Source organism: Zonotrichia leucophrys, chromosome 5, assembly GCF_028769735.1.
Source record: "Zonotrichia leucophrys gambelii isolate GWCS_2022_RI chromosome 5, RI_Zleu_2.0, whole genome shotgun sequence".
Lineage (NCBI taxonomy): Eukaryota > Metazoa > Chordata > Aves > Passeriformes > Passerellidae > Zonotrichia > Zonotrichia leucophrys.
The window spans coordinates 45,560,406-45,574,179 of NC_088175.1; the positions used below are offsets into that span (position 1 = coordinate 45,560,406).

At 39.5% G+C, this 13,774-nt stretch overlaps 1 protein-coding gene across 8 annotated transcripts in view; it reads left to right on the forward strand.

Moving 5' to 3' along the window:
- TUB (TUB bipartite transcription factor) overlaps window positions 1-13,774 on the forward strand; it is a 143,701-nt gene that overhangs the window by 89,977 nt on the left and 39,950 nt on the right. For all 8 annotated transcript variants that reach the window (XM_064715022.1, XM_064715018.1, XM_064715020.1 and 5 more), the window contains exons 2-3: window positions 6,710-6,761; window positions 8,105-8,267. In XM_064715022.1, the coding sequence (XP_064571092.1) occupies window positions 6,710-6,761; window positions 8,105-8,267 (215 nt within the window). The remainder of the gene's footprint in view (window positions 1-6,709; window positions 6,762-8,104; window positions 8,268-13,774) is intronic.

Sequence of the window (13,774 nt, forward strand, 5' to 3'; positions counted from 1 at the left end):
AGAGCAGTTCTTCATTCCCCCAGTCCCTGCATTTCCCTTCTGCACTCAGGCTGTGTGCCTGGAGCACTTGCTGGTGAAGTCTGAGTCAAAGAAGTCTCTTGAGTACCTCAGCCCTCTCCATGTCCCAGGTAACAAGGTCTCCCATTTCCTTCTGGGAGATGTTTTCCCTCATCTTCCTTTACTCAGCAGTGTACTTAAAGAAGCTTGTGTTGCTGTCCTTGACATCTCTGGCCAGATTTAATTCTATCAGGGCTTTAGCTTTCCCAACCTGATCTCTGGCAATTGTGTGGCCATGCTGAGGATTTGGCTGGAGTTAATCTTAACAATTATCTACATGGAATTAAGGAAAAAAAATATGAATGTGTTCCTGTTGTTACATTTGCTCTCAGTTAATCTGCAGAACTGTTGCCAGACATAATGAGTGTCATAAATCTTAATGTACAAAGGACATTTAGATAAACCTTACTGGAGCAAATAGTACCAACAACCTTTCAGGAAGGTCTCATTAATTTGCTGATTTTTAAACTAGTTTGCCATCCAGGATTTGAGAAGAAAATAATGTGTTTGGTTCTGTAATTATTTGTGTAACTGCAAATGCAGTCTGCTATCAGCCATCTGCCCTGCAGGCATTACTTTCAGTGCCATTTGGATCATCAGCACAGTGTATGATCCTCTGCATCTTCTGTTGTGTGGCTGGCTTGGTGCTGATACTTCTTTCACAAATCTGTTTCATGTTTCTGCCTTTTTTTCCTTATCCTTTTCCTTATTATTTTCAGTCTTTTTAGGGGTCTTCTGCACAGGCAGAAGAGGTGATGCTGTACTCCTGGACTGGCAATGCTTTTATTTATTATGTGAGAGTCACAGTGAAATACTTTATTCCTCTGAAGCTTTGCCTAAAGAAATGCAATTTCCATTTCTGCAGGAGTTCCTAGTGTCTGTACTTTCCTGGTCAGTTCAGTGGTGACTGAGAGGTGGCCTGTAAGGGTAGGTTGTTTGCCCCCTCTACCCTCTGAACGTGGCATGGGAGAAATCCAAGCACTGCTGCTGCTGATCTTTGCAGTAGAAGGGCAAAATAATATTCAATGTCCTTGGGTTGCTCCTCAATATCCAGACTTCTGCTGGTTTAGGTGACCCAGCAAAGCAGTCACTCATTTTACTGTAAAGAGAGGGCTGCAGGTTTTACTGTAAATCAGATGACTGAGCAGCTGCTTTAGGGTCAGAAAGCCTTGATGATTCCTGGCATGGAGAGGGCCCTTTCAGAGTGCTTTATCTCATTTGTAAGTCTTTGATTAGCCTATGTGCCTGATACAATAATGTTCTCCCAAGTGGCTTCTGGTGTGCTCAGTTTGTGGGCCAGCAGACCTTGTTTTATGTGGGGACTTGCAGGTGTGGGGATTTGCAGGTGTTGGCATTTCTGCTGACTTCACTGCTTAGGAGTTGGTTGAATTTCCCTTGTTTGAAGACCCTAAATGTGTGCCATTCCCCCCAGAGCATGACTTCAGCCTGCAGGTCCCTAACCCCATTAATGGCTTTTACAGCAGCATTTCATCAGTGCTGCAGGAAAGCTCTGTCTTAAGGACTTAACAGTAACATTATTGAGAGAAGTTGGGCTTTATGGAACTGCAGAGACTTTACAGAGATGAAGAGAAGTGTAATTGGGTGAATATGACAGATGGTATCCAGTCAGCCAAGTGCTATCTCTTTACAGGAATTTTATTTCCTGTTTTTGGAGACTGTAATATTCAAATGGCACATTACACCCATTCTTGTTCTTTTGAGTCTGTTGTGCCTTAAGGATCCCATAACCTGTTTGTCTTGACATAGCAACATAGCAGCTTTCTGCACAGCAGAAGTGCATGGAAAAGATCTGAGTGATCTTGAAGATTAGTCTGGTATGGTGTATTTTTTTTCTTTCTATCTGGTTTGATAATCGATTGTTTTTTGAATTGAAGTTCACAATATGGCAGAAGAAACTCAAGATGAAAATACCCCTCTGATTTTCCATTTGCTTCTGGTTCAGTGTTCTAAACGGGAGGAACAATTTCTTATCTAATTCTTCATCTGTTATAATGTGAACTGTTTGTTTCAGGAATTTTCTCTGCCTATGTATATTCATTTTGCTTGTGCAAAGGTCCCTGATTTCACTCACAGTTTTTAGGTGCTGCTGTTAGTAATATATTATAAAGCAAGAAAAAGAGGAAATGCAAGGGTGACACTTCTCAAACAGTGTGTTAAAGTTTAGTGGTCATATGAGTCTGCTTGTTTGACCAGCTGCATGTTTTGGTGCTGGACTGTAAAGATGTGCTAGGTGAGGTTTTGGACCTTTGTCCTGGTAAAAAAAGTTATTTTCATAGAAAATGTTCTTTGATGAAGCAGTGTCAGGAAGGAACAAAAGCATTGCCTTGTTCATCAGGCAGAAGCAATAGAGCTGCTTTACTGTGGCAGACTTTTTCTTTAAAAAAAACCCCTTAAATAAAAGCAGTGACTACATGCATCTTGGACATTCTAATTAGAAACATTTCTTCTTAATTGTTTTTTCTTGCAATGGCTTCTTGAAATACAAGCAGTTTGCATTTTCAAAGAGCAAAGGCGAAGTACGTGCTGTAAAAATAGTTATTTAAGTCTTCTCAGATTTTACTTTAACTGAAATCACCTCATGTGGAATTACAGTAAAAATTTAGCAAGATATTGACTTACAGAATCTTCTGCCTTCATCTCATCTCAGTAAAGTGTGGAACTTTCTGTAATCATGAAGTTCCATCCTTAAAACCTGATTGGTCTTGGGTTTCTCATGAAATTTTTTTTAAGGAACAGACATTATTAAAAACTTAGAATACTAAAATTCGTTCACATGTTTTCATCTATGTTATGACATGCAGTACTTTAGTAAGCCTGGCTTACTATAAATTGAATTCAGTGTTGAAACTGTTTCTGCAAAATAGATTTTGTGTCTTAAAAGGGTGGTATGAAAAAATAATACTTTGACTAAAATGTGATTTTACTTTTAATGTTTTTCCCTTTAAAAAACAGGAGTTGAGATGTTTGACTCAAATGCCTTTATTGAAATTTTAAAATAATGCTGTCTAAAATAATACTTAAATCTCTGTGGGCCTTGGTCCAAGCAACTGATAGGAATCTTTACAATAGGCTTGACTTCATAAACCCAGCACTAGTAACTTCTAAATGGGTGGATTGTTCAGGTTCTGTATAGAAGGATGTTTTTTTCCTGAATCTGCTAGGAAATATGTCCAAGCTCTGAATTGTCAGCTGAATTTGGACTAGACTATTACTGCAGAGCTGAAAGGCTGTTTACAATATTATGTATAGTGTAAAATTGCTTTTTGTTTTAAGTGGGTCAGAGCCATAGCCAAGATGGCAGGCAGATGCATGATCCTTGATCTAACAGGAGCAAAAATTAATCTTACAGGATCTTCAGGATACTTCAGTGTGCTGAGCAGATTGCTAATATGTATGCATGCTCTTCAATAATTCAATTTTCATGAATTATAACTTTATATTTCTCTATTAAATCTGACTGAGTTTCATGCTGCTCCTGGGATTTTCTAGCATCACATCAAACATGTAGGCAGAATTGTTCTAACAGCCTCTCTCCCTCTCTCCCTCTCTCTCTCTGAGATTATTTCCTGCCATCTTTCAGTCACAGTTTTTCTGCTGTACTGGGCCTTTAGTTTCTGACCTTCTCAGTTATTTGAACCAGAGAGCAATGAAAAGACTGGGCAGGACAGGCTGGGTCCTCACCATGTGTACAACCCTTCCAGAGGGATGAGCAATTGATTCCTGCTCTTTTGAGGAAGGGCAAAGGCTGTGCTTCTGCTCACACACTTTTGTGTTTTCCAAAGAAATAAAAGGCAGAAATCCAGAGCTGGATTTCAGCTCTTGGACCCTGGAGCATCCGAGAGAATGCCAGTGCTGTGGTGAGATGATCTGTAAATCTTTCTGCAAGGACTCACTGAAGTGTGAGAAAAAGGGTCAGTGGCACTTACACACTTCATCTCAGAGTCCTCTGCAGATGTTTTTCAAGGGAGCAAGAGCGAGGGCCTGATGGAATTGTTATGGAAACAGAGCTTATATTATTTATTTATTTATTTATTTATTTATGCATGCATGTATTTAAACCCTGACTTCCCTTAATGGCATATCTTGGAAGGCACCCAGTTTCAGGAGACTTTGTTCATTGGAAACTGGGGAATGTGAAATGTTGGCTGCTGGTCAGCAGCTCCAAGGTCCAGCAGTTCTGCAGAGAACTCTGACAAAGTGCAGTCTGAAAGTGGAGTGCTCTGTTGTTGTAGCAGAATATATAGGCTAAATTCAACCCCTTTTGTATTTGGAGTTGCATAAGTGTTATTAGACATGAAGAAAGGACAGAACTGCAGCTTTCCAGTGATACTGGAACTGAGCAACTCTTAAAATAGATAGAGTTGGTAGTAATAATGCCTTTTTTAACATTATCCTGTGAAGGATTCAGAAGACTGCTGGGGGCAAGGCATTCTCATACCTGTCCAGCATCCTTGGTGTCAGTGAAGAAAGCTAGAATTCAGTTTTGTTTGTTGAATGTTAAATGCAAGGCTTGTCATTTATGCATGCCTAAAAAAGGTTGTGGAAAACTACTCAGAACTTTATTAAATATGAAGTGGATAAGGACAGAGCTGGAAGCTTCAGATGACATTGTCATCTGGTTTTCAAGGTATGCTGCTCTCAGTCTCAGCTTTGATTGCATATATGCAGAAGCTTTAAAAAAAAAAAAAAAGTCTTGCAGTAAGAAGGACAGTGTGGAGAAGTGTTTTAGCATTGCAACATCCATAGTTGTTGGATGGAGTTTTATATTTTTTTGGCAGTCCTCTGGTGTATCTGATAGCTGCTTTGCATTCCTGGAATGCTGAATGCAAATCTGTTTGGTGTTATCTAAACTGCCATGTTTACCATGCTACAGCTGGGCATTAAGAGACATACAGGAGCTGTGCCTGAACCTGAATTTGCCTTGTTGTGGCTTCCCCTGCAGGCACAGGACATTTTCCTGCCCCCATATTCCCTGCAGTGTGTCATGGCAGGACATGGATGCTGGGATGGTGTATGCATTGCTGCCTCTGCAGTTTTTGGGGTCTCTGTTAGCATCATTGCATGATTTTGGCTTTTTCTCAGGCACTGTCTGAAATGAGGAGGATTTGTTCAGGCCATTGAACCTGAGACTTTACACTTAGGCATCTTTTACTCAATTGTTTGGCTAAAAATCTCCATTAGGGTAGTTCTGCTTTCTGGCAGTGCAGCTAATACTGCTGCAGCCATAGTGAAAAACTCTTCTGCAAACCTGATATTGTATACCATGGAGGAATGTGTGTCTCCCTTTATAACTTCTGTAATTTACAAAATGAAGTATGCTTGGTGTAAAGCAGAACATTTTTATGACTGTGAGGGGCTTTTTTCTTTAATCTTTTTTGTGGAGTATGGGCTATGCATTACTTCTACAGGAGATGGTAATTTCATACCTGAGGTACTTGAACAGCACAGTTTCAGTCTGTGGAACGTCCACCTTTTGTAGCATATAACCTAATAAAAATTGTAAAAGGCTGATTCCACCAGAAATGCTTAATTATAGGTCTTTGATAACGCTGGCATTGGAAAGGGGGCATTATGCATGCCTTTATTAGCTGTTCTAACTCTACTAGTGTTACTGTCTCCTAAAGACTGTGAATTAATACATGACATTCACATTTTAATGCAATTTCCATTGCAGTACTGTTGGTTTGTATGTAGGTCAGAATCCAGGTTTGTTTGTCCTGGATCTTTTTTTTTGCTCTTTTTGATTGTTAAGAGTGAGATAAGAGAAGGGGCTAATTTATAAAAGTGTATTGTAGGAGAAAATTAATTTTCCTTGTAAGAGGTTATTGTTTTTGTTCTATAACGCTATTTTCCCTGTAGATGACCTATTACTGTTTAAAAGATTCAATTATCTATGTTCAATGTTTAACTATAGTGTCCTTACAATAGAGACCTTTGTTCTCCAGAAAAATAAAGCCTAGTCAGTAGTTTGCTAAAGTGCTTTGCAAAAATAGCTTTTTGATTTCAATGCCAGTCTTTAATATCTAATTAATGAAAATGATTGAATGCACAGGAGCATTCAATGCTCCCAACAAGCAACAATTAGCAGAGAGAAATATGGCACTGAGCAATGCTGTTCATCTTGCCTACCTCTAAATGTTGAAGTGCGTGGCACTAAGTGTGACTTCTCAGGAATAAATATCCAGGAATATTCAGGAATACATTATGGTTTTCAGTGTGCAAAAGATTAGGTGGTTAATTTTCCTACCATAATTTTAAATACTGCTGAGTTGCTAAGCAGTTCACCTTACACTCCTCCCTTTTTCTAGGCTTTATATGCAGTTTTTCAATTTCAGTGCCCTATGCATTGATGTTTTGCATTACAAGAGAGTGGAAAAGAAACCAAGCTATAGACAGTGGATTTTGCATTTCTGTGTGAGCTGCCTAATTATATATTTTTATTGAAGTTTGTGAGCCAGAGTTTTGCAATTTTTTGTGGAATGCATTTATATCCTCTGAAGCCAAGTTTTTTCAGTTAAGGCAGAGTTATCCGTACACTTTTTTGTATGGATAACTCCTGTGAGAGTTTCCTCTGCTGGGTGTTGTTTTGAGTGATAAATTTGTTCCAATTATGTACTCTTTGTCTTTGCAGTGTTCTGGATGATGAGGGGAGCAGCCTGCGTCAGCAGAAGCTTGACAGACAGGTAAGATTTTGGAGGAGGACCTTGCTCCCTAAAGTCTGAATCCTGGAGTAATGAAAACACTGATAATTGATAGAAAATTTCAGCCTCTGATTGGGGGATGCAGAAGAAAGATCTTTGGAGGCTGAAGTTAACTCACAAGTCTAACTTCCATTAAAATTTGTCTTCTGCCTGTGGTTTGAGTGATTTCCACTCACTGCCTTGGACTTGTTTTAAGCTGTTGTACAATGTAGTTGTTACCCAATGATGGAGCAGTCACACCAGCCAACAGAGGTTAAACACAAAGTTTTTATTCAGTGGATTTAGCTCTTGTGGCTGTAACCTAGTGGCCCTGTGTGCTGTGTTGCCTATTTTCTGACTGCATTCCTACATGACTTGTACAAGGGCATCAGAACATGAAATCTGAGGGAATTGTGTCATCAAGTTTTAGTGGGAGTTGAGGTTTCTGATTTTACTTGGATTTCTGTGGTACCCTTCTCACAAAACATTGTCATTTTTATAGTTAAACCTTGTGAGTTTAATTTTATCCTTTTCTATAGCCACTATTTCATCAGCTTGCATGTCTAACAGCATCTCATTTTCAAATTCAAGTACTATTTATGCCATAATCCTGTGCTTAATTCTGATTATGGTGGAGTCATGTTGAGGTGTTAACACAACTTAGGGAGCTGAAAGAGTTCACTCTCCATTTTTATTCCTCAGTTTTATTGCATCTCCTTCCTAGAAGCTAAAATATCAGTGTACAGAAGCAAGAAAAAGGTAAGGTAATAGATAAATAAAATTAACAGTTTAGTTCTCTGAGGTGGTGGAAGAGGGCTCAAATAAGGTCCCTATGGTGCCACTGGATGCCAAAGGTTTTGGTTTTCACCAGGTCTAGCTGAGAAATTTAAGTGTTTAATTAAAGTTCCTCTATTATAGCTGTTAAATTAGGCTTGTGTCCAGTATTATCACTCAATTCTAGTTTGCAATTACCTGCTTTTAATTTACAGAAACTGAAATTGGCATCTCTGCCTCGTGCCCTTGCTTACCCTCCCATTGCTTCACAGCCAGTATTCTCACACTGTTGTTTTCCCAAGGGTTATTTCCAAGCAAGCTCTGACAGCTGGTGGGCTGCTCAGAAAGATATATTTTAATTATTTGCTGTTTTCAGCAGAAGGTGTTTCAGCAGTGGGCTGGTTGTGGTGGTTTTTTGGAAAGGTTTCCTGTAACCCCACGTCCCAATCTCCCGCCTGCCAAATGCCGCCGCTGTAGAGCCGGGGAAGGGGTAAAGCTGGCCATGGTTTTCCAGGGTAGATTGCTGCTGTTTGCAGGGCACTAACAGATGCTTTTCTCTGTCTTTTCTCCAGAGAGCACTGCTGGAACAGAAGCAGAAAAAGAAGCGCCAGGAGCCACTGATGGTTCAGTCCAACGTGGACAGCCGGGCAAGGACGCGCAGGACGAAACATTCAGAGGAGCAGGCCCCGCTGGTTGAATCCTATCTCAACAGCAACAGCAGCACCATATATCATGGTACAGAATGCCACCTCCTGCAGCTGTATTTGCTCAGAGTCCTCATATGCTGCTCATTTTATGCTCAGGAGAACAAAAGCTCTTGTTTTGCATGTTTCAGTAAATCACTTATATCCTTCACTTGTGTTTGGGGATAAAACCATCAGCATTTGCAATTGTAACCTAACAGGAGGGAGCAAGGTACCTAGCTGCCATTTCAGTGCTGAGCTGGGAAAGAGACAGCACATCCCTTCTGCCATGGCTATTCAAGTGTATTCAGCCTTGGTTCCTAAGTAGAGCTGATGAGCTCCTCTCTGAATGTTCCTGTGCATGTAATTTTGCTTAAGCCTTACAGAGGTAATAATAAATTTGAAACCTATTAACTAAGTTCAGCTAGGACTGAATATAGTAATTTCAAAGATTCTGTGTTTCTCCAAAGTCTAAACAGGTAGAGAAGAACATTTCAAACTCGTACAATGTCTCCATTTTCTCATTAAAGATTATAGGATCCAGTAGGGATAGAGTCACTTCAGGTGTCACACCCAAGGGGAAAAGAATTATAATGCCATTTATTTTCAAAGTCCTTAACAGTCAGAAATAAATCTAAGGAAACCAGAAATTATTTAGTTCTGTCCTCACATTGTCCATGCTTTTTGGCCCTCTAAAATGGTATGGTACTTTTCCTCAGGATTTCCTAAAGGGTAGCTTGGTTAATCCTTGTCCAAAATTTGACTCTTGTAGATATCATTCCAGGTTGGTAACACCTCCCAGATCTACTCCCAGAGAGCAGTAATTTTCCAGTTTTCTTGTTTTGCAGATCATTAAGTTGAATGTAATTCATAAGGGATTCATAAGCTTCAATAGCAACAGGCTTTATTCCCTGACTATTGATGAGTTTGTGGGACAGGAGCTGAATCAGTATCTACTGATATTGATTGGGAATGCTGGCAGATTTCTGGCTGGCAATGGTGTTAGGTGGGAGAGTACTTTGGTTTTGGGGCTTACACATTAAATCTTAAGATGTCTTTGTGAATCTAACTCTGTTTAAAAACACAAACACAACCAGTATCCTACTCTTATACAAACAAAAACTTAACCGGGCATTCAGTTCAAATTTCTGTCAGTTTTACTCACGTGCTGGACTTTTTGTCTCCCTGTTGTTTTGTTTTCACTTGGTGGTTTTGTTTTCCATAAGAACAAGGTGGGTATTTAGTATACAATAACAAATTCTGCTCTGAGAAGTGCAGGTTTCAGAGTCTTTCCTTCTGGTTAGCAATTGGTGGAATTTTTTAGCTGATTACAGCTACAGAATTTACTGTTAGAATCTGGAAATTACATTGTTTAAATGTTGAGATTTTGGTAATAATGGGCCTTTTAAATCTTTTTTTCTATAAGCAAATAGGATACCATAAGTGGTTTCAGATGGAGAATTATTTTATCAACTTAGTATTATTTTAATTATTTTTTCTATTAAATATTAAATAGTAATATTTCTCTTTACTGCCTGTTTCTCAGGGTCTGGGATGTAATTTTTAAAGATTAAACTGAATTGCTTTCCAGTCTAAATCAAAATATTTGATTTAGCACAAACATTTAGTGTGTTTATTTTTTAATCAGACAAAACAGAAATTTTCTTTTTCCTCTTACACTCGAGAGTTTATCAAAGGTACAAAGCTATTCTGAGAAATAATATAGCAGAGGGATAGTGCTGTTTACTAAACCCCTTATATTGCCAGTTGATCAAGGTTTTAATTTTCACAAAGCTGAGAAAAGGACGTTATCATCACATAATTGGTAACAAATTTCGTATATGTACTAACTGAGCTAAATTGTACACCAATTTGCACCAGAGTGGATTTCCTCAGTATATGAGTGAGATTAACTGTGCTCTTAAGGTAAAAGTGACCCTTCCTGTCATATTATACCACACCATTCACTGGAATACTTAGATTTTTTTCTCCCTAAATGAGTTTGTTCTAAATTTGTCTCTCAAACCCTTTTAATATTTCACAAGGTTTCAGAGAAGCAAAGAAATACAATGTTTCTCATATTCAACATGACATTTGTTAATCCCTTGGGACAGCTCTCCTTGCAATAAACCATGCAGTTTGCCAGAGCCAGCTTAAAAGAATTTAATTACCTAGAAGGGTGTTTTATGGCCTTGTAAAATCCTTTGTTAGGCACGTTGCTTTTGAAAATATTACAAGAACTCTCAAAGTGTCCTTTTTTGGTGTGGCCTTCTCTGGGAATGTGCTTAATGTCTTCAGTTCCCCAGTTTGCAGGGAATATTTTGGGGTTTGATGACCATTTTTAACTGTGGCATTGAGCTTCAGGGCTGGCAGGATTTTTTTTCCCCTTCAATGAAAACATTTGTATGTGGCAGTGTCGGATGCATGAGACAGCTGAGCTGTTTCTAAAGAACTATTCTGCTCTTTTCCGTTCATTTGTGGCTGTTATGGGCATGCTGATTCCAAATTGAGAATGGCTCTTTGATGGGACTTGATGCTCTACTGAATGAACTACACTGCTTGGATGAGCATGTTTGTGAAATCAATTCCTGTGCTAGCAAATGCTACAGAAAGAACACTTCTTTCCACCTATCATCCTGCTCCACTCTCTCTTTTAGCTTGCACTGGTTCTGTGTAGCACAAAAGTACTTGTTGATTTCAACAAATAATTGGGTGCCTGTGTGGAGATATCTCTATGGTACTTTGAGCAAAGTAGGTCAGAGATAGCATCTCAGCAATTCTCAGATGCTGGGAAATTCTCCTTCATACACTGCCACTGCTTATTCTGATGCCATTATCTGTGCTGGGAAATTCTCCTTCATACACTGCCACTGCTTATTCTGATGCCATTAACTGTGCTGGGAAATTCTCCTTCATGCCCTGCCATTGCTTATTCTGATGCCATTATCTGTGCTGCAATGGTTCCCTCATGGGCAGCTCTACTCTGCAGTAAAAACTCATTTAATTCCAGAATAATTATCAGAGATTGGGGTAGAAAGTCAGTAACTCTTGTTCTGAAATAGAGCATCAGCCTGGTGAGCTACTTGTGGGTAGATAGAGTAGAACACCCTATTTTGCTAGTTAAGCTAACTGTGGATTGCCAGAAATGCCATAATTTTTTTTCTTAGATGACTTAAAGGCAGAGCAATGACACATCGGTAGGACAAAATGCTATTTATGTTTCCTGCCAAGGGTTGCCAGCAATTCCTCTGGGTACCATGAGACTTTTAAGGAGATGTGTGCTCCTCCAGTGAGGAAGTGGCTCTGCAGAATCCACCATGCACGAGTCTCTACACAGAACATTTCTTCTCATATGTCCCATGTTTCACCTACAGATAAAGGTCTTCAGCTACTGTACCTTGTGAATGACTTGCATGTAGTGTTTCTTTTTAAAACCCTTTGGTTGTTGGCATAATGCCTAATTAACCAAAAACCACAAAAGTTACCTGCAGGAACTAAGATGAATTAGGATGAAAAGACCACCATGAGATAAAATCTCCCTGGCACTCAGGTCTATGAGAGGTTAGTTTGAGCTGGAGTCCCAGCCAGTGCTAGCACAGTCATCAGCACCTGCAGGTCAGGTAGGTAGAGTCAGGCCCCACATTTATCTGCCTGCCTTTTCAAGGAGTAGGCATCCTTCCACTGACTTCCATGATGTTGTTCTATGGCTCTATTTACAATAAACCTTCTCTCTCTCAGTACCAAATGCAGCTCAATTGCTATTTCGTCATTATAAACAGCCACGTAAGAACCAATAACAACAACAGCCAACAACTTTTTGTATTGCTATTAAATTTAAATTCTAAATAAAAGACAACAAAGGCATTCATTCACCAGAAGAAATTTAATCCTTCTTTGTAGGAGAGATCACTTACGTTGTCTTCTCCTCATGTGTTCTGGTTTATTTTCAATTCCGTGTCCTTCATAAGGACATATTGCTTCATGTTTGTTTAAAGCTTTTTTTTTAAATTTTACTTGCTGTTCTGAAATATGTCACAGTTACATCTGCTTTCTTGTTTTCATGTATTTCTACTCAATTTTGTGAAGTTTGTTGAAAACCTGAACAAACATTTTAGCCTGATTTGACATTGCAAAATTCTGCCACAAATACAGTTCTTTTCAATCTGGATTGCAAATACTGAGCATTCCTGGAGCCAAATAGCATGCAGAGATACACTAATTACTGCAACAATTTAATTACATTATTTAATTACATTTAATGCAAATGCTGAAAGCCCATTTTTACAGAGATTTTACTTCTGTGAAAATGGTGAATTTCCACTTGGGAGTGATTTTTCTTTTCACAGCACCGAGGAAGGCAGAGATTTGAATGAGTGCCAGATATGCTTTCATTAATATTGCCATACTTTGTTGCAGCTGTGGTGTTTTTATATAAGACTTGAAATTAAAAATGTTTTCAATTAGATACTCTCAGAGTAATTTCCATTGCAACTTCCAATTTAGCGATTGAGATTAACCATGTGTAAAAAGAATGACTTTTTTACTTTTCTCCTCTGGCATTTGGCAGCACATCTAGGTGTAATGGCTGTGTGGTGTGTTAAACAGACCTCTGATGACAATTCATAGCTTTGGATTGTTAAATTTGACGTGTCATTCTGCTATTTACCATGAATGATAAGAGAGTTTTTTGATGAGCATCCTTAGCTGTCAGCTTTAAAAGATGACATCAGTTAAGTATTAATTTAAAAAATCATATATTTGCCTGTTCATCAGAAGAGTGTCTCTCCATCCCTGTTTTCCACTGACCTTGGAATGAGCAGGTATTAGTTTATTTTTTGAAGACAGCGAGGAATGTTCTTTGCAAAGGGCTGTTAATATTGAGAGACCAGGCAGCACTCCAAACATCATGTGGGCTAAACACTTAACTTCCAATAAGCAGATATTCTGAAATCTTTATTTCAGCAGCAGTCTCTTCACCCTAATCTTTAAAATATCTGTTTGATTTGTCAGCAGTTCTTACTGCACCAGTGCACTTCCAAAATAAACAAACTAACCCAGCAGCAAGGAGCAGAGGGCAGTGGGTAGCAAGTGTTCCTCAGGTCTTCTTGTGGTTTTTGGTATTGAACTCTTTGAGAAGAAAGTTTAGAGAAAATGGCCTGAGAAACTCCCTTCTCTTTCCTTTAATGTCCCACCTGTAGTGTATTTACTTTCAGTTACTAGTGGATATTTAGCTGTTTTCTGTCCTGGGCAGCATCTCAGGAGCCAGGAGGGAGGGTGCCCCCAGCACAGGAAATGCCCTGGCAGGCAAAGCCCCATCCCAAGGGCTGCAGACAGGGCAGGCAGAGCTGCCAGCAGCATTCCCTGCAGCCCCAGACATGGAGAGGGATTGGCCAGGGCCCTGCAGGGCACCAGGCAGGGTGGCAAAGAGATGCTGCAGTGCACACATCTCCATGGGGCAGAGGAGCTGCCAGGATGCTCCCAGGAGTCAGGCTGGGAAGCAGCACCTCCAGCACAGCCCTGGGCTCAGCTGGAGCAAAGCCCATGGGCAGGGTGTGGGTG